Source organism: Clarias gariepinus, chromosome 23 (genome assembly GCF_024256425.1).
Source record: "Clarias gariepinus isolate MV-2021 ecotype Netherlands chromosome 23, CGAR_prim_01v2, whole genome shotgun sequence".
Classification (NCBI taxonomy): Eukaryota; Metazoa; Chordata; class Actinopteri; order Siluriformes; family Clariidae; genus Clarias; species Clarias gariepinus.
Genome location: NC_071122.1, coordinates 2,587,621 through 2,608,564, shown reverse-complemented (window position 1 = coordinate 2,608,564; position 20,944 = coordinate 2,587,621). Strand labels below are relative to the sequence as shown.

At 38.7% G+C, this 20,944-nt stretch overlaps 2 protein-coding genes across 3 annotated transcripts; both read right to left on the bottom strand.

Annotated features, from left to right (window-relative positions):
* Window positions 1-350: 350 nt before the first annotated feature.
* si:dkey-1j5.4 (chondroadherin-like protein) lies at window positions 351-3,500 on the bottom strand. The gene is made up of 4 exons (XM_053484575.1): window positions 3,395-3,500; window positions 3,031-3,218; window positions 2,043-2,741; window positions 351-648 (listed from the first exon to the last, which is right to left on the bottom strand). The coding sequence occupies exons 2-4, from the start codon at window positions 3,212-3,214 to the stop codon at window positions 458-460; spliced, it is 1,074 nt and encodes a 357-aa protein (XP_053340550.1). The 5' UTR covers window positions 3,215-3,218; window positions 3,395-3,500; the 3' UTR covers window positions 351-457.
* A 7,875-nt stretch (window positions 3,501-11,375) lies between these two features.
* lbr (lamin B receptor) lies at window positions 11,376-19,491 on the bottom strand. Of its 2 annotated transcripts, none has more exons than XM_053484539.1 (14): window positions 19,354-19,491; window positions 17,998-18,168; window positions 17,297-17,482; window positions 16,927-17,004; window positions 15,665-15,836; window positions 14,398-14,594; window positions 14,145-14,199; window positions 13,827-14,021; window positions 13,636-13,739; window positions 13,332-13,457; window positions 12,668-12,836; window positions 12,494-12,574; window positions 12,251-12,373; window positions 11,376-12,162 (listed from the first exon to the last, which is right to left on the bottom strand). In XM_053484539.1, the coding sequence occupies exons 2-14, from the start codon at window positions 18,160-18,162 to the stop codon at window positions 12,002-12,004; spliced, it is 1,812 nt and encodes a 603-aa protein (XP_053340514.1). In that variant the 5' UTR covers window positions 18,163-18,168; window positions 19,354-19,491; the 3' UTR covers window positions 11,376-12,001. The 2 variants fall into 2 exon arrangements, with proteins under 2 accessions (XP_053340514.1, XP_053340513.1); XM_053484538.1 differs by lacking the exon at window positions 19,354-19,491 and adding an exon at window positions 18,735-18,763.
* Between the last annotated feature and the right edge of the window lie 1,453 nt (window positions 19,492-20,944).

The following is a 20,944-nucleotide window of genomic DNA, read 5'->3' as shown; positions in this document are numbered from 1 at the left end:
ATCTTTTTTTTATATATTTAAATAATGAATGCCTTAAATCTTTATTTGATGCAACTTAAAGTTAATTTTCTCAAACATTCAAAAAGTAGTTTATATCAAGTTTATAATTTTAGGTTAGATTTAGCAAAATATTTAGATTAAGTAATATAGCCAACTAATTTATTTTAATTTAGAACAATTTAAAATTTTTAATTTGATATACCTTTAGAAATCAGTTTACATGAACTTAAAATTTTTAAGTTACATGTAAATGGTTTATTTACATTACATCAATGCTAAAAAATTAGGTGTGACAGATTACTTCAATTTTTTTAAGTTGAACCAGTGTTATATTTTTTTCAGTGTACCATTGTCTTGTCAAAGTCTTTGTGCTTGCAATTATGTAAGGTTTTACCTTTCAATTACGCGAAGCCTCATACATTTATACTATCATGATATGAGATGAGACCGACGCTGACTAGGCATCACAGAGAAGGCCCTCAGATTTCAGTTTGTGCATAGATTTGCCACGGTGTTCCTCTGGGCTAACACACCACAATTTCTCCAGAGGAGCTCGATTCACTTGCTTTTGATCTATGTACTGCACCAAAGAGTTGATGTTGCAGTCACATTTCCATGGGTTGTCATGTAGATAGACATGCATCAGTCCTACAGTGGTGAAGAGAACAATACCTTATTACGTAACACACACATATGCCATCGTAACAACCTTTATGAAGATGTGTTTTTACTGAGTAAATGCAGACTTAAAGCCTCTAAACAACTATTCATTGTAACGGTAAACTCTCGGATGATTTCTGGAAAACAGAGGGAAGTTTATGAGGGATCTAAAGCTTAAACATTTTACAACCGTACTTTTTTAATATACAGCACATGTCAATAAAAAATAATATCATGGATTTTCCATCCTGCAATTTAATTCAAGAAGTTAAACTTTCGTATATTCTAGATTCATCACACATAAAGTGAATTGGCAAAAAAATGATGCAGCACAAATTACAGAAAAATTTATGGGGAGACCTTGGAAAAGCATCACAAGATATGAAACGTGGCTGGAGGAAGTGTATCAAGAACCACCACACAACAACATCTTCAGGAAATGGTCTACAACTGTTGCATTCCCAGTATCAAGCTGATTATAGGTTTAGGGTCCCTAAAACTAAGAAACTGGGATAAGAAGAATTATATTATATAGAATAAGTATATTTTGAGGAAATGGATCTTATTGTCATGACCTTTTAAGCCATAATCATCAACATTGAAACAAAAAAGGGCTTAAAATATATATATATGTTTTTGTGTAATAAATTAAATTATGGGGGAAAAATAGTTTTACATAATATTCTAATTTATTGTGTTTGCAATTCTTGAATAATGCAAAAACATATTGTCATGTTCTCCACAAATCTTTCACATTGCTGTTGGGTAACTTTATGCTTACTTGACACAAAAATTCAGGCAGCTCATCTTTGGTGACCCTCCATTTTCTTCTTGAATACATTCCAGAATTGCATTCCCTGATCCTCCTTCACATGTCATAGTTGGTGCAAGACACTATGCTTGTAGGTTTTTCCAGGTCTCTGTATTTGGGTGTTTCCCAAAGCTAAAAATTTAACTATTCAGAGATGACCTTATTTTAGTTCTCTACAGTCCAGTGGTCTTTGCAACCCTTAGCCTGCCTCTTATTCGCTTCTATTGATGAAAGGCTTTTTTTCTGGCTTGTTTCCGCTTTATCCAATTCAATTTAGTTCAATTTTAATTGTATAGCGCTTTTAACAATGGTTATTGTCGCAAAGCATCTTTACACAGTCAAAAGAGAAGTATGGAAATTAGTATGAAATGTGATGGTGTATGAATAAAAGCCATGATTGCAACCTTTTCCTCAATTCAAAAAATTTTTTTTTGGAATTTATTTAATTGCTTTAAGGTTTTTAATAACATACAGTAATTCAAGATGTTTTCTTCCAAAATGTTCATCAGAATGTTAAATGGTTAAGGAATGTATTTGTCAGTAAAATACTAATAATTAGTCAAACTCTTACCTTGTACATTGGCCAACATATTTCCATCAATTGTTTGAAGTTGATTCCCACTTAGGGCCACGTGTGTAAGTTTGGGTGTATTGCGGAAAACATCAGCTGGCAGGCTACTAATCCTGTTTTTCCTCACATAAAGCTCCTGTAGGTTTGACAGTCCCTCGAACATGGATGAACTTAATGTGGAAAGAAGATTATTATCAAGCACCAACATCTCTAGATTGTTTAAAGTCTTGAAAACCCCAGCCTGTATGTTCTTCAGCCTGTTGTTATCCAGATTTAGAAAGAGTAACTCTTCAAGTCCAGAGAAAGCTTTTGGAGAGATCTTTTGAATATGGTTTAAGGCAAGGTCCAGCACTTTGAGAGCGATAAGCGGTTTGAAGGCATTAGGTAAAAGCGTAGTAAGAGAGTTCATGGGAAGGTCTAGATCTGAGAGATTTCTCATGCCGAAGAACATGTCAGATTTTACTGTGCTAATCTGATTTTGGCCTAACAAGAGAAAACGGAGGTTGAGAAGGTCTTTAAAACCCTTTGTGGGGAGAGTAGTTATCTGATTTCCATTCAGGTTCAGAAGCATCAGTCTGCTGGCTCCAGAAAAAGCTTGGGGATGTATAGATTCAATTGAGTTGCGTTCCAAGGTTACACTCTCAAGTTTGGGGAGAGAACTTAGAATGTTTGCTGGAACTTCCTGAATTAGGTTTTGACCTATGAAAAAATATTAAGACTAGAAAACATTCCTCCTCTTATAATTGCATCACTCTGTTCAATATGTTAATCAGAACTAAAAGTAAAAGGTTACAAAGGTGATAAAAAGTGAATTATTAGACGTGGATTATTAAAACTTGCTTTAATAAAGGTCATTAGTCAAGATTTGCCAACCAGTTTCTACTCATAAAAGTTGTTCTTTGTTTTATTTTGAAAGCGCTATATATTTATGAATCCTGTCTCAACATATTTCACATCTATTTAGAAAATTAAATCAGGTTTTGCTCACCCATTTTTATTATCCATGCATCCAGAGGGAATTTCAATGGAAAATGTTGAAGTTGTTGTCTATAGCAGTTAACCTCTGTTCCCTCTATGTTCTTTTTCTGGCTACATGTGCAAGCATCTGGACAATTTTCCGAGGCTTCCACTATCCATAGCCACAGAACTGCAAATACTCCGAAAAGTTTCATATTCCTAAAAATATAGACAGAGAAATTATCGCATTTTTAAGTTTGTTGAATCATTATTTGGTAATTTAGGGAAACAGTCAAATAAAAATATATGGGACATTACTGTAGTATTTCTATAAATACTCAAAAATACTAAAAACAAAAATACTCTATCAATACAGAAATACATCACAGCGTTACCGTAATGAAAGGAGGTTATTAGTTAGATTAAATCTTTCATCCACTCTTGGTCTAGCCGAGTCCGTTGCTTCTCCTCTGCTTGTGCCTTGCAACTGCGTCCACTAGAAAGTGTGTCAGTTTAGCCATGCAGTCTACACGGCAGTAAGTGTTACACAGTAATGTGTTAATGTTTTATTCCTAGCACAGAACATCTGTAAACTCACAGTGACTGGAGAAAAATTACACTGGCACATTATGGCAGAGTTCCACCTTTAGAGAGACAAGGTGAGAAAATTGACACTCTGGTGTAACTGGAGCACAAACAAGAAAAACAGATCCATTTCAGCTCGTAACCATTTCAGCCCTAAGAACATGACGTTTCCGTGGCCATTTTACTGCAGTGGGTCTGCATGCAGTCTCTGATCTTACTATTATAATTAGATGGTGTAAAGAATGTGGGTAATGGAGCGTTACAGTTAATGAAAAGAAACAACAAGAACTCAGTACACACATCCACTCATCCCCGATGCTAGTGACAGGTGTAATGATCAATCAGCTCCACCTCTAACACCTTTTATCCATCTGTGGCTTCTTCCCAGTTACTGTATATCATTATAATGGTCTTTGCGCCTCTATTGCTTAAATTTAATATAGTTGTTGTTGTGGTGGTTGATGTTTATTTACCAAGCTAACGGTTTAGCCTACAGTATCTGTTGCTTACATTGAAATAAGTGGCACAGCATGGCTGTGGTTTGTGACTGACCTGAAGGGAGAGTGGTAGAAGCTGTGTATTAGACCAGCACATACATGTTAAAATCAAATTCATATCAAATTTAAATTTTATTTGTCACATACACAGTCATACACAGTACGATATGCAGTGAAATGCTTATACAACTGCCAGTGACCTTAAAAATAAAAGCTTATACATAAGAAATAAATATGAATAAAAGAAATACGTTAGAAAATAAAAGTTACTAGTAACATATAATGTACAAAGTCAAATATATTGTACAAATAAGAACAAAATATCCATATACCACTTAGAGAAATATAGAAGAAGAAAACAGAAATTTGTCAAAATTTTGAAATGGCTGTGGTGTGGAAATATGCATAAAAAGTGACTTCTTAAAGTGTCTTATTAAAGTGATTTGTGCAGTGGTCCATAAATGAAAATATAAATATGCATTGAATGTGTCCATAGTGGCCATGGATGCCCAGTCAGTGTTGGATGTTAAAAAGACAGTATTACTCCTGTGTGGTGTTGTGATTGAGAGACCTTTATGGCCTGTGGGAAGAAGCTCCTCCTCAGTCTCTCTGTGTTGGCCTTCAGGGAGCGGAATCGCTTCCCAGACCGCAACAGAGTGAACAGTCCATTGTTGGGATGGCTGAGGTCCTTCACAATCTTCCTGGCCTTGGTCCAGCACCGCCTGATGTAGATTGAGTGCAGGTCAGGGAGCTCGGTGCGGATGATGCGCTCAGCTGATCGCACCACCCTCTGTAGAGCTCGTCTGTCCTTCATGGTGCTGTTCCCGAACCAGGTCATGATGTTTCCCGTCAGGTTGCTCTCTATAGTACAGGAGTAGAAATTCCTGAGCACCTTAGAGGGCAGTCTGAAGTCTCTCAAGCGTCTGAGGTGGTAGAGATGCTGTCGAGCCTTTTTCACCATGGTGTTGATGTGACAGGACCATGACAGGTCCTGCGTGATGTGAACACTGAGGTATCTGAAGCTGTCCACTCTCTCCACTGGGCTCCTGTTGATGACGGGGGTCTGGTAGTTCCTCTCCTGTTTTGTACAAAAGTCCACTATCAGCTCCTTTGTCTTGCTAACGTTCAGGAGGAGATTGTTTCTCTGGCACTATTTCTCCAGATTTCCAATCTCCTCTAGGTAGGCCGACTCATCATTGTTGGTGATCAGGCCCACCACGACAGTGTCGTTAGCAAACTTGATGACGGCGGTGGAGTTGGTAGTGGTCACGCAGTCGTAGGTGTACAGAGAGTACAGCAGGGGGCTCAGAGCACAACCCTGGGGGGCTCCAGTGTTATATCCGTACATCACAGCTGAATATACACACATATTCTTGTTTATTTCTCTTTTTGTTATATCATACAATTTAGAATAGGGCTTATTTGTTTGTTTTTGCTTGATTTGTGACCTGTAGCCCCAGTTTCCTGTTCTTAGCTGACAGAAGTGGCATCCAGTGTGATCTTCTTTTGCTGTAGCCCATCTGCCTAAAGTTTGTTCAGCGATGCTTTTCAGTATGTCTAGATTGTAACGAGATGTTCTGGACATAATCCGACCAGCCAGTCTGGCACCAACAACCATGTTCGAAATCACTTTAACCCAGTTTCTTCCCCGTTCTGATGCTTGGTTTAAACTTTTGCTGTTTTTTTTATATAAATAAAATAATGGTTTTGTCAGTACATTGATTAAAACTCCTTTTAATGATATCTTTACGTTTCATACCTGGGAGGACCAGAAACCAGTCTTAGAAAAATTTCTGTCTGCATGTCTGTCCCGGCAGATTTTGTCACAGTAATCTTTGCAGTACAGTATTTAGATATCTGCCTGAAGTTTAACCTGCACCACAAGTAAAATCAAATATTGAGAAAAGCGATGTTATGAACAATTATGTGCTAGATTTAATAATCCACTTTAAAATAAGCTACTAAAAAGCTACTTTCTATACAAAGGTTATAAATTGATTTGCATTTCAATATAGAAAATAAGTATTTAATTTCCAAGCAAAACAGAACTTAGAAACCCTTGTTGGTAATCACAGAGGTAAGACATTTCTTGTAGTTGGTTACTACAGTAGGTTTGCACACATCTCAGGAGGGATTTCGGTCCACTCTTCTTTACAGATCTTATCTAAATCCTTAAGCTTTCTCGACTGCCACTTGGCAACTCAAAGTTCCAGCTCCCTCCATAAATTTTCTATAAGATTATGGTTTTAAAATCCTTCTCTGTTCATTGGCAAACTTCAGTCTGTACATGTGCCTTCTTGAGGAGGGGGACCTTACAGTGCCAGACGTATGGTATGTAAATTATATGTGCTATATGGTCTATACTATGTACGCTATATGGACAAAAGTATTTTACATACATTTGTTCCCCCTTTTGCAGCTATGCAGGATAAGGGGCCTGACTGAAAGACCTAAATTCAATAATTAAAAGGTTTGGCCAAAATGTTTTTTAACTTGATTATTGTTTTGCATTATTAATTATATATACTTAATAGTTAGTACAAAAAAAAAAATTGCAAAAAAAAAATTTATGCAAAACATTAAATTAAATGTTACAGAAAAAGAACAGCAATAGAACGCAGTATATTACAGTATATAAGTGACCATTTTTCAGAGGGAAAAAAAACCATAAGGAAGCTGCTGGGGTTTGTATGGGGAAAAAAAAGAAGCAGCTGTACCAGTCAAAATCCTCAGAGGAACTGTGGGTGGTTCTGTAGGATGCTCAGTAACGCTTAGTAGCTAAGTTCCTTATAAAACTGCATGAATTGTACCTAAAGGCTAAAGGGTGCTCACAGTATTGTCATGCCAAATGCTGACGTTGTCTCATTTATTATGGTTTTCTGGGCTTTATAGGTTTTTTTTTTATTATTATTTATTTATTTATTTATTTATTTATTTATTTTTGAAGGCATCCTTGCTCTGTAGTATATTTATATGAGATCTGTCCAGATAAAGTCAAGCAATTGTTAATATAACAAGGATGGTCTGTGCAACATCGAAGTAACTTGGAACTAAGGAGAGTGGACTGGAATGTGCATACATGAACACTGGCAACTTCACTGCACTAGTGAGCATGTGTACTATGTGGCCATCATAAGCAAAGTAACAAATATATCATTAGTATTTAATTTACTATTGCACACATTGAGCATCTTTACCCAAAGTAAGTTCGGGCAAGAAGCACAAAGAAGAGTCCAAGGTATCAGCTACAGAATACAGAATACATTACAGAGGCATTATTGATATCACCAAGGGTCCTCCATTGGATCTGGCACTACGACACTAAAGGTGTGTGAATATTTTTTTTAATTAAATATAGGTGAGTCAAGTCCCACCCTGAACTCTTAGCTGATGCACATTCAGTGTTTTATAAAGGCTCAGAGCCCCGACTGAGGATGCATTGGAAAGGCTGAAAGCACAAAAAGTCCAAACAAAACACAAATTAAATTCAATTAAATTCCAAAAAAGACTATACTAAAATCACATCTGGTTGACTTTAATGTTGTTAATACAATAATGTTGTTGTCTCAACTTAAGCTGCGCTGCTTACAGAGTCTAGTCTGCAAATGCACGTTTTACTCAGCTGATAAAAATTAATGCACTAATGAAGATGTATGTCTGTGTATCCTTATTTACAGACACTTAACTACATTACATGCAATTTAATACCTAAAAGAGACGCATCTGTTTTTCATTATGGCTCCAAGACCACCATCTTTAGACAAGCGCATCACTTTAAGCCTGAATCCACAAGAAGGAAAATGTGGACTGAAGGAGCTGATAGTGATTTTCTTTCTTTGCTGTCACTATTCTCTATTATGCTTATATCTTACACACACACACACACACACACACACACACGCACAAAGCATGGGGAGAACATGTTCAGACCCATGGTGTGAATCAAACCCGATAATGCTGTTCTTTGATGTCAATACAATGCAATATTATGCTAGATAAAACAGGAGACAATTTAAATTTGTCATATATAAAGCCATACACATTATGATATACAATGAAATGCTAATACGACTGCCTGTGACCTAAACTGAAAAAAAAAATTATATAAAGAAATAAAATAATACATAAGAGAAAATTATACAAATACAGTATATTAATCTTAATCCTTATACAGGGTCACAGGGGGCTGAAGCCTATCTCAGGAATCTTCAGTAAACACACACACACACACACACACACAAACACACATTCACACACTACGAGCAGTTTAGGAACACCAATTAGCCTAATCTGCATGACTTTTGGACTGTGGGAGGAAACAGGAGTACCCTGAGGAAACCCACCAAGCACTCCATGTGGCGGGAATACACCTTGAAGGTGCAAGGCAACAGTGTCGACCACTAAGCCACCGTGACGCCTATAGAAAAACTATAGCTGGAATAGTTTTACAGGATGTACAAGGTTGCTAATAAAATAGAATTAAATTAGAAGCGTATAAAATGAGCTACACAGGATAAGTTACAGCTGATTGCAGTTAGTCCTCATTTGTGTTACTGCGTGAATAGTTCTATTTGTAATGAATACATAGATCAGTTTATGTTGGGCTCAAAATATATGTGGATTATTCTGCAGCTTATGAAATATCACTTCACCCTGTTGTGTCCATCAGTATCATATTCTAGCTCATACAGTTCAGAGGATAAGAACACTAACAATCTCATGCACACACACACACACACACACACACACGCACACACACTTCTGTTTGTTATGTAGTGCTCAGTTCAGTACTTGGTGAAGAGCTTCGGCTTTTGTTTGAACGCAGCCAGTGGCTCAGTTGTCCATTCGAGCGCCTGGGTGCCAGTACAGAGAGGAGTCCTAATGCATGACCTCTTTTATACCTTGAGGGATGGTGGATCAAATTGAGCCATGCTAGAAGCATGTTGGTACTGCAGTGCAGAGCAGAGCCTTCAGGCAGGTGGGGGTTCGTCTATTTCATAGGAAAGCATTAGTGCTTTACATTTATTATGGGTAGCTACAGGAAGTCATTAGTGAAGAGGGACAATTTGGGAAGATGAAAAGACATCATACGACTGTATTTTGGATCGGTTTAGGGGCCAGAAGGCACACAGGGAGCAGAAGCAAATCCGAAACTCATTGAGTCTCCATAGGCATGGTGCTGACCGGACAGCAAAGCAGTGAGCAGTTTCTCCACTGTAGAAGCATTGTATCCAGACATTTCTGACATTCTTTGATTGTTCTGGTAGGATTGTATGGGCCATTTGCACGAAAGCTTGACAAGTCTTGTCTGTGATGGACTGGCACCATGTCCAGGCTGTACCACTCCTCATGCCCCATGTCTCCTGGGATAGGCTCCAGGCCCCCCACAACCCTGTATAGTGGTATAGATGATGACAACGATAGCCAGTCTTGCTTTCAAACACTGGCAGGAATTTTCTCAAACCTGAGGAATGCAACCTTTCACATTCTGCTTCCAGCAGTCAGTGAGTGACGTTCTAATGTGTATTCAGGGGCAGATTACAGTAGTCTTCTTATTTTAACGTTATGTGCTGTCTCTTGGGCAGGAAGGTGAGGTGTCCAGAAAGATTTTCTCTACAGTTGTGTGTTTTTTGTGTCAACAGAACCAATTGGTTGAGATTGTCAGGGGTGCACATACTTTTAGAGTTTTAGTCTAAATACACTGGTTACCTTTAGTATGCTTGCTTAATATAAAAATGCACCAAATAAAACATGCAAATTTAATTTAATGTTATGTTATAGAATTTAGGTAAGGAAAAAGCACTGGATGCAGGTTCACACGCATTCACGAGTCGATACATACACGCTATATATACGTGATACTTTATGCGACATGTGCAGCCTCGTACCGATGGGGATTTTGTCATGCAGCATTAAAACATAGTGAAAAACAGACAAATTTGCTGCAATATTTTTTCTTTTTCCTCAATGCATCATTCTATTATTCACATTCGCTACTGAAGTCCTCCACGGCTTTCTACTGCCATCTTGCTGCAGACTTTGGTCCCAAATAATACATCTTTCATTCTAAAACAGAAATATAAAAAACAAAGAGCGCATTTAATTTTTTGCTCACAAAATTGACGCTATTTTAAATATTATTATAAATCTACTGTATTTGTACATCCACAACAGAGTGGAAGCAAGTTCTGGATATGAGACTCTTGTAGGAGAACACATGAGACGATAGATCAGATTTCGTTTTCTGATATTTATATCTTAACTTAGGACAGGGCACCAATTTTTAGGCATGCAAATGTTGGAACCCTAGATAATATCTTATTTCCATGCTAGATATATTTAAATATATGAACCCAGCCCTTAAAAAAACATTTCTGTTTGTATGTTTAGAGAATAGTAGTACATATCAGAGATGTAATAATATCATTCACTAGCCATGATCTGGATGTCCATCCATAAAACACCACACAGGACCTGCCACCCAAACTCATTATACAGTGGTGTTATTTGGTGGCCCTGATAGACAACCTGACGTTTGTATTTTGGTCTTAGCTGACCCCAACAGGACTTCATCAGAAAATCCAACACCACTTGGATTGAATCGGACATCTTTGGTTTAATAAAATAAAACAAGTAGGTTACACAAAATACTTTATTTTTGGTAAAACATACAATACAAGGCCTGACTTAGTGGCCATGTTTGTTCTTTCGTTGTGGTCTATAAACAGCCCTGGATTATTTTTAATCATCCAATGAAAGGCAAACGGAACATTTCACAAATCCTATAATGCAACATTCGGCAGTTGTCTCACAGCTCATTTACCCACAGACCAAAAAAGACAACTGGTGAAGTTACTGATGGAAAGAAATTCTGTGGCAGTGAAACTAAACTGCAATAATTAAAAATTAAAAACAAAGCACCAAAACATCAATAAAAAAAATTAAAGGTTTAAACATATATAAAAGATTAATTTTGCAGTGTATACATGCCGGATAATCTGCCCATTTCATGAAATACTGATTTTGCTACCGAGGACAGAAGTTTCCAGTCTTTTGATAAACCCGTTTTAAAAAGTAACTACAAGTTACAAAATAAACTCTTCTTTCTGTGCAAATTATAACACAGGAGATTACAATTAACATAAATTATCTAAGTAAATTATTTATATTTTTAATGTAAGCACATTCAGCCTAATTTATCAATATTATCACAAAGACAATGGAAACTTGCACTTATTTCCTGTTTTGCACAAAGCTATAGTGAAGGGGGGGGGGGGGGGGGGATTTTGGGGAGATTGCAATATTTGGTGCCATTAATTATACATCTTACCAAAAAAAAAAAAAAAAAAAAAAAAACTGTTGAAGACCAACTTATAAAATATGCAAAGTAATTGGACTAAAAACAAACAAACAACGATACCACAGAGCAAGTAAAGTTAAAATCAATCCAAGACCAAGAATTTTCTTCTGATAAAGCACTGGTCCTGGAACAAAGCATAACTGTTCTCACTATACAAAAAACAAAGTAAATGACATAAAAGGAATACATACAATGAATTAATTAATATATATCCCATAAAACACAATATACAAAAGCAGTTGTATGAAACGGCAAAAGATAAAAGGTAAAACAAAGGCTTCAATATCTGGAACATGAGAGGAAGCACTTTATAATGAGTTATGGCAGAAAATGCTCCTATTAAAATAAAATAAAAAAACGTATATACATTCATATACACAGGAGAGTTCATAACAGGGCAAAATTTAAATATTTTTACAAATAATTCTAATTAAAATAATGTTTTCAATGTGTTCAAGATCCAAATAGCTGCAAAGCTTTTCTGCGACACCCTCAACTGCTCTCTTCCTGTAAGAATTAAGGTTTTCATTAAGAAATGTTGTACGTCTGTGTGAGGGTTCTCAGTACACCCTGGGGAAGATGCGGTAAGGCACTGCTTGGCAATACTGCTCCCACGCCACACCATACTTCTTTCTGCACTGATGCTCATCCCGTGCCTCCCGATGCACCAGCAGGATAAGCAAGTAAATCAGATAGAAATAAGGAATAATGTGATTAAAACCTGCAGGAGGAGAGAAACAAAAAGATTAGATGAACAACAAGATCAAAGCATGTCAAAGTACTTCAGAAACCCAAATCCATTAACTTACCACACGTTAGGGACCACGCCAAAGCCATGAGGAGGTCACCAAGGTAATTAGGATGACGGACAAAACCCCAGAGCCCTGACGCAATGAGGCTCTTTCCGGTTGCAGTTGGAATTGTCTTCAGATCTGATCAAATGAGCAACAAGTCAGTGTTCAGTTCTTTAATGTGTATTATAAGGCATGAGAATTTTGGCAAATAAACAAAAAAAAAAAAAAAAATTTTAAAGAAAAAAAAATAATACATACACGATAAGGCAGGATCGGCAGGGTTTTTTCTAAAAGCAAATTTCTCAGAGTTGGCTTTCCGGAATACATAGTAGCCAATTGCTGTAAGAATATAAGAGCCATATTTTCTTTTAAACATGCCAATTTTATTTGCACTGTACAAACATTCTGTTAAACAAAACAACACAATCTTACCATATAACAGGATGATGGCAACAATCCAAAACACAGAGAGGTCACTGGGGTGACTGACAAGGTAGTATGACTGGCAAGTGAAAGTGAAGGGAACCCAGGCCAGATCTCCAAATGCCAGCATAAATCCAAAGCCATCATGCACTATGTCCATCATAGTTAGAAGTTTCTCCTGAAATGAAAGATCAGTTAATCAGTGGATTCCCATTTATTCTTTCTCAGAGACATGTGTAATGACAACACCTCTGTTTAAGATGCGGATCATGCAGCGTAAAACGTCCTGAGGAAAGTGATATTCTCACTCTTTTGCATACACGGACCTACAGATACCCACAACTGACTAGTGTCTCTATGGTTGACAGGAGAGAGAGCTTCAATCCCCTGAACACCACCACCTGGTCATAGACAGGTGTGGCATTATTAGGATTTGAACTTCCAACATTTTTCTGTTGCACTATCCAGGAGTCTACAGTACACGCTTAACCTTTTTTTTTTTTTTTGTAAGTGCCAGCTCTCTGTGCAGATCTGACGTATAAAGTTTATGGGGTGTGTTACAGGATTACCAGGGTGTGTATATGTGGCACAGATGGGACACATGCATGAAAGTAAAAGCTCTGGAAAGAGATAATGACACTGCCTAATGTCAAACATATCAGATGAACTGTACCTCATGCCAAAGACCATCAACAACCCAAAACAGCTGGAAGGCGTTCACAAGCAGCATAGCTGAGGAGGGGGCGTCAAGTTTCTGAAGCTCCATCTCAGAGTGTAACATGGCAAAGTTAAACACCAGCTAAAAAGAAATAGAAAAAGGAAAAAAAAAAAAAAAAATTCACAACTTTAGCAACATCATTTGCATTAAAGTACAAACAAGACAGGTTTAGTGTTCTGCAAGTCAGACATGCCTCATTTGGCTTGCTTGGTATACAACATCTAAACCATAAGTCATATGTTGGAGTTTTGGGTCTTACCCAACCAATAAGTCCTGGGCGCATTTCACAGAAGAATTTAATGTCAAAATCTTTGATGCGGGGATTCAGCTCACGTCCCATAAAGAAATCATACAGCAAATAACCTACACAGGAAGATGTTTAAATACTTTTATTAATTAGATTTAGTTTAAATCTGGTTTACGAGCATTATACCTATAGGATACACTTACCTGAATTGCCAGCTGGTGCACGCTCATCGTCACGGGCCGAACGAGAACGGACAAACAGGTAGATGCTGAGCAGGAAGGAGACGAGCAGGGCGGAGGTGTAGAACTGGAGGAAATGAGTGTGGATGTATCCAAGGTCCAGGCCGTTATATACGCCAGCACCTATTGCTACAACGCTGACGAGTAGCGCATAAAACCCTGACAGGGCACAGGACCAGAGAGTGAACAGGATGCAACACCAAGGTTCCTCATGACAAAGATACAATCCCCATCTGTAACAGTAAGCACTACAGCAAACCTACAAATAAAAATCAGTCTCACCATTAATCCGGTACTTCAACGTTTTTCCATTCTTCAGAGGCATTCCATTAGCAACCTCAATAGGAAAAAAAAAAAGGAGCAATGATTTAACACATCCTCCAAATAGAAATAAATAAATAAACACCCTGTTCAGCTTTCGTTCCACGTTGCAGATTTGCAGGGATACAGGGGGGGGGGGGGGGGGGGATTTCATGTTGTTGGTCATGTGACTGGGACCCATGTCACACTGTCCTCTTGTGATGTATGTAAATACCTTGCCAATAGGGAGCAGGGAGAGGACAGCCTGGAAGAGCAGCCAAAGGAGCGTGATGCCAAAAACCTGCCAGTCCCAGAGAGAGTCAAGTGGGGGAAGCATGTGAGGAAAGCTGAGGAGACTAGAATCCTTCTGGGCACAGAGAATTAGCAGCGCCAGCACCACCGCAGGAAGCAGCAACAGCAAAAAGAACACACCTGAAGCAGAACAGACGAGGGAACTATGTATCGTATAACCTGTAAGTACATCTACACCAAATAAGCAGGTGGAGATCAATTATAGAAAAAAGTGAAGAAATAGCGATAGATACTGTATTGATCCAGATGCATGTATTGATCTGTATAGATGTATTGATGGAAATTCCAACATACATAAATAAATACAGTTAAACCGTGGATTGCATGCATGATTTGTTCCGGAAGCGCGCTTGTATATCAAAGGGAATTTCCCCATAAAAAAATTATTCCACAACCCAAAAATACTCATACAAAATAATTAATACAAAATATAAAGTGAAAAAAAAATATCTAATTAATCTGCACTTAGCAGTAGGTGCTGGCGTATAGAACGGCCTAGACCTTTAAAAAGAATCGTGGCTGAAGTAAGACAAGAGAATAGAGAGGAAGGGGAGCTACTTGACTATACGCATGCGCACTGAGACTGAGGATGGAAGATGATTACCCACAATCCCGCAGTTCGAGAGAGAAGAACTATTGGCTCAGTTGTGATCATGTGACGCTCGGCAGATAAAGCGCATGCATAATACTTGTATGTCAAGACCTCGCTTGTTTGTCAAAACTATTGAGACCAAGTAACTCGCAATCCAAAGCTCCACTACAAGTGGAGGCAAAAACGGCCTCCAGACTGATGAAAGGCTTAGTGCAATTAAGGAGGTAATGTGAGATTACAATTAGCAGTTATATAAATAATGAAGTCTCAGTGGAGTGACACAGTGTTCCTAATCACACAGAACCAATAACTGATAAGGAGCCGTGGACTTATGTAATGTTATATATGCCCTCATTAACACTCTACCATGCCATGCATGCGGAAAAATGCTGACCAGAGTTTCGGATCCAAGATGTAACAAAAAAATATTTGAGTGTCTGTGAAACAGCCAGCGCCCACTGAATATTCTAGTGTACTATCCATGTCACACCCACATACTATAGTGTTTTTACTTTAATTGGTCACCTGTCTGTCAGGACACTCTCAGAAGAGTAGCCTTGTACTAGTTTAAACTTAAATATCATGACTGGCCTCTTACCGATCCTTCCTCCAAACTCCAGGTCAGTAGTCTTGCTGGTCTGCTGTGTTGCGGCCAGGAACCCGACTGGCACTGTGCCCTTTGCCTCAAACGGGCGTTCTTCACCCTGGTCCTTTCTGCGGCGGAGATTGTAGCGGCCACTTACCTGGTTTTCAGGTTCCTCCTTTACCTTCTGTAGAAAAACAATGTAACCACAAGACATGAACTTGCATCATAGAATTAATAAACCTTCACATGAGATTCTTAACGTTTTATTTACGGAGTATGATAGACTCATTCAGTTTTATAAGAACCATCTGTGTATTGATCAGTGTGTTCAACCAACCACATTATAATGAATAACATTAATCTTAAAATGCTGGTTATATTACGTGAGGGGGGAATATGATACGATTCTCCAACATCAGGACAGCATACAGATTTTTTTTTTTTTTTTTAAACACACCAGGATACGATTAGAGATGGGAAGAAAATCAATTCAGTGATGTATTGTAATTCTTAAGTGTGGTGTTCCATACATCACTATACTAACTGATAATCAGCATCATCAATTTATTTACATTTTTTTTTTTGAGTAATTTTGATTAAAATGCTGCAGTTCTTTTATACTCCAACAAATGGTGTTCTCTAAACTATTCACACATTGCCAGGCACTAGAGGCCTGTGAGGTAGGAACAAATTAACTGTGAAGTTAAAAAAATAGATGAAATGAATGGGGATTTTTATGAATTCCTAATACTTAAAGAATCGCAATACAAATCAAATCACTACCTAGGTATTGTGATCTGTTTTTTACAAAGTAGACTTACAAAGTCAGCTGAACTGCTTGCAAAGCCATGTTGAAGTACACTATTGTTGTTGTGCTTTTCACTAGCATTGCTGGGAAAGTAAAGGTGTACACGGACATGTACAATGACGTAATGACACGACTCTCTAGCTTTTATGAAAAAACAAAGCCAAATTAAATACTCTGAACCGGCAATAGCACCAGACACAAGCTAGCACCTAGTTTACTTTGGTGGAAAAGGGGCATAGGAGCTCAACACGCTAACAGGAGGATGACAAAAACCCAGTGCTCACTCACTCACTCATCTTCTATACCGCTTTATCCTGTATTCAGGGTCGCTGGGAACCTGGAGCCTATCCCAGGAGGCTTAGGGCACGAGTCAGGGTACACCCTGAACAGGGTGCCAATCCTTAGTAGCCTCTCCGTTTATGAGGCTGAAATGTCAGTAAAGGACATGTACTTTATTTATCCTCACCTGAACAGCTTTTTCAGTCATGTCATTCTCTTCCTTAATTTCATGCTCCTTGTTGCTATTGTTCACCATCGACATCGGCTAAAACAAGGGGGACACAGGAGAAAGACGTCTTAGGTCAAACCCCCAAAAAATATATATAATTTTTTTTTAAATGTATAATGTATTAAACTTTTAACAGGTGCCCCTCAAAAATAACACAGAACAAGAGCAAAAAAAGCCAAAAATATATTTTTAACACACTTTTCTCCACAAGTCCAATTTCTTACTAGCAAAAATATTTATAAAAAGTTAACAAAGAATAATAAAAAAAAGTCACTAGACAAACAAAACCCACCCACACCACAAACTTGGAGCAAATAGGTGTTCTTACCACAGGTGTGAGGCGCACCTCCAGCACGTCCTTTAGTTTGTCTCTGCGTGTCTCAGTGGTGTGAGACGAGGAGCGACGAGATGTTCTTGCTGGAGAGCGCGAGCGACTTCGACGTGTGCGCGCTGGAGAACGGGAGCGAGAGCGGGAGCGAGAGCGGCCAGAGCCCTGTCTGAACCCGGTCAAACTCTACAAACACAACAATGTTGTGTTACATGGCAATGGCGATGTCACACATGCTGCCATAAACTATACAAGATTATTATGCAGTTTTATAGCTAAATTAACCAGATCACTATTTATACATGACCTTGTGTTATTTTTAAGTATAATGAAAAGTACGAACCTGCACAATTCAATAATAAAAATAAATAACATTGTGATTATCCTGAAACATATCGTCATGGCGATTTAAACTATGATGCGTAAATAAAAAGTACTATTCCATGTATTAATTTGTATTTAACAAGGCTAACAGAAAATTACAGTACAAATGATCTCATTAAGAGGATGTTTGCCAGTTTTATTTATCACCTCAAAAATAAATGTTAAATTAAACTCTACATAAATTCCTGACTATGCGTAAATCACCCATAATAAGCTGCAGCCTTCTGTAAATAATTAAATAATTGCACGTATCAATACTGCAGTGCAACTGCAAAGCACTAATAAGAAGCAGGTATAAATGAATGTACAGGTCATACCTTGATATCCGCATCCTTCAGCTCTAGTTCCGTGCCATCTTTGTAGATGACGGTGTACAGCTGAGTATCAACCGAGTACCTCAGCACCTTGACCTCATAGTACAGGTTACTGCCGGGCCAGCGGCCCATCACCATGTCTCCAGCCTGAAACCGCACAGGTGGCATCTCTATCTGCAGCACATGGGACAACAGCCGCTTAATAAACGTCAGGGATATCAGGGACGTACCTTAGTGGTGTACAAATAACCAGGTAATCTGAGGTTCATAGAAGTTTTAAGGTGTTCTCACTCTAACATGTTTTACACGAACTGACCAAGATCAATGGGGTTATTTCAAGAAATAGACACATTTTTACACCCTCAATCCTGTACTCTCTCTCTCTCTGATACACAGAGACATGCAACACACCAGTACAGACATTTCCATCCTTCCGGGTTCATGACACTGCACACCCAGGACCAGTGTAATGACTCCAAGGTGTAAACAGATACAACACACAGACTTTACTCCATCATCTCCTCAGATCTGGTGTGAAGCAGGAAGAGGGTGGAGCTCTAGAGCCTTAACAAGACCTTTTCACTTTCTCAAGCAGATGATGGTGATGATGGTCTCCTATGTTAATGATGTGTGATGTCCTGGAGGCTGTATTTTAAAACTAGCACTGTGTGTGTGTGTGTGTGTGAGAGAGATTAAAATAAGACAAGGCTGCATTATCACACTTTACAATAAATACAAACCAGATTAACGTGACACTTTTGTGAGAATGTCTAACTTTAAGGTGATCCAGAAGAAGAGCCCCAACACACACACACACACACACACACTGCACCTTTAACAAATCGCTCGGAAGGAGGGAAAACGTCATCTATTCAAACACACACACCGCTCGCCATGTTTAACTTCAGTTTACAGTAAACCGCGAATTTAAAAGAAAGGCGCTGAGAGACTCCCTGAGGGATTAAACGTTTAAACGCGGATGTTTTTTTTTTTTTTAAACACCTCAGTTATACCACCGCGCGACCTGAGAGATTAGCAAGGTTAGCTTTAGCGCGCGAGCCGTTTTCCTGTCACAACTTTCCGAAATGACGAAAACATCAGATTCCATCTACTTCTTTCTGACCTAACTCAACGTCACGCAACTAATTACATGTGCTAATAAACACAACCACGCACTATATGACGTAAAGTTACCGACTAATTGTGTAACGTTATTATCTCCGCGCGCCTACCAGACATAACGGGACAGCGCGCGCGCGCGCAACTCGAGCTCGCGATCTCAACTCACTTCCCAACACGTCAAACACTCCAGCTTAATTACTGTTAAAGTAAATTTAATAAATAAATAAAAACTCCTACCTGTTTCTGCAGAAGGTGATCCGAGAAAACGGGATCGTGTCCCTTTAAGTTCACCAGAAAATAATTTATTATTTGAAAGAGAAACACTTTCTCGCCGCTCCGCTCCGCTCAGCTCCTCCCTCTGTGACGACAACCGACCAACACCGGGGAAGGCGCGAAGCTCGGTGATTGGCTGTCGGGATTTAGTTTGAACACGGATCTGCTTTGTGATTGGACAAGGGGAGATTTTTTAAAGCGTTGAGAAACTCTGGTGTCTAATCAGCGGGCAGCTTTAGACTTTTTTTTTATCCGTTGCTCTGTTTACAAAATGGAGGTCATGTTAGTTATCGCGGGTTTAAACCTGAACGAAGATGCGTTGGGCGGAGGCGCGCGCGCTCGCTTTCTCTCTCTCTCTCTCTCTCTCTCTCTCTCTGTGTTGCTATATTTTACCAAATCTTCAGTTTATATATCACCAGTTATCACGAGTAATTTATTTAAAAATATTTTAATTCGTTTGTTTAGATGTATTAAGATAAAAAGTAGAGATGTAGGAAAAATCGATTCTGTTCTGAGTCTAGATTCTTTTTTTGTGCTCATTCACGTATCACCACACCCACTCTGTTTAAAAAAAAAAAAAAAAAAAGTGGACCTTTTTTCTCAGTATTTTGTATTTGAGTATTTACTCATTTTGTATTTCATTTTGAGGATTAAATACTGCATTTTAGTGACATGTGCTGGATTAGCTTGTCTGCGGGTATCATAATGTGCATGCTTTTGATGCACCAAAAATATTTACTACTTCTTCTTTGTCTTTGGGCTGTTCCCTTTCAGGGGTCGCCACAGCGAATCATTTGCCTCCATCTAACCCTATCCTCTGCATCCTCTTCTCTCACACCAACTAACTTCATGTCCTCTCTCACTGCATCCATAAATCTCCTCTTTGGTCTTCCTCTAGACCTCCTGCCTGGCAGTTCCAACCTCAGCATCCTTCTACCGATATATTCACAATCTTTCCTCTGAACATGCCCAAACCACCTCAATCTGGCCTCTCTGACTTTATCTCCAAAACATCTAACATGGGTTATCCCTCTGATGAACTCATTCTTGATCCTATCCATCCTTGTCACTCCCAAGGAGAACCTCAACATCTTCAGCTCTGCTACCTCCAACTCTGCCTCCTGTCTTTTCTTCAGCGCCACTGTCTCTAAGCCGTAGAGCATCGCTGGTCTCACCACTGTCCTGTACACCTTTCCTTTCATTCTCGCTGATACTCTTTTATCGCACAACACACCTGACACTTTTCTCCACCCATTCCAACCTGCCTGTACCCGCTTCTTCACCTCCTTTCCACACTCTCCGTTGCTCTGGACCGTTGACCCTAAGTACTTAAAATCCTGCATCTTCTTTACCTCTGCTCCCTGTAGCCTCACCGATCCTCCTGGGTCCCCCTCATTTACACACATGTATTCCATCTTGCTGCGGCTAACCTTCATTCCTCTGCTTTCCAGAGCATACCTCCACCTCTCCAAATTTTCCTTCCCCTGTTCCCTGCTCTCGCTACAGAGCACAATGTCATCTGCAAACATCATAGTCCATAGGGACTCCTGTCTTA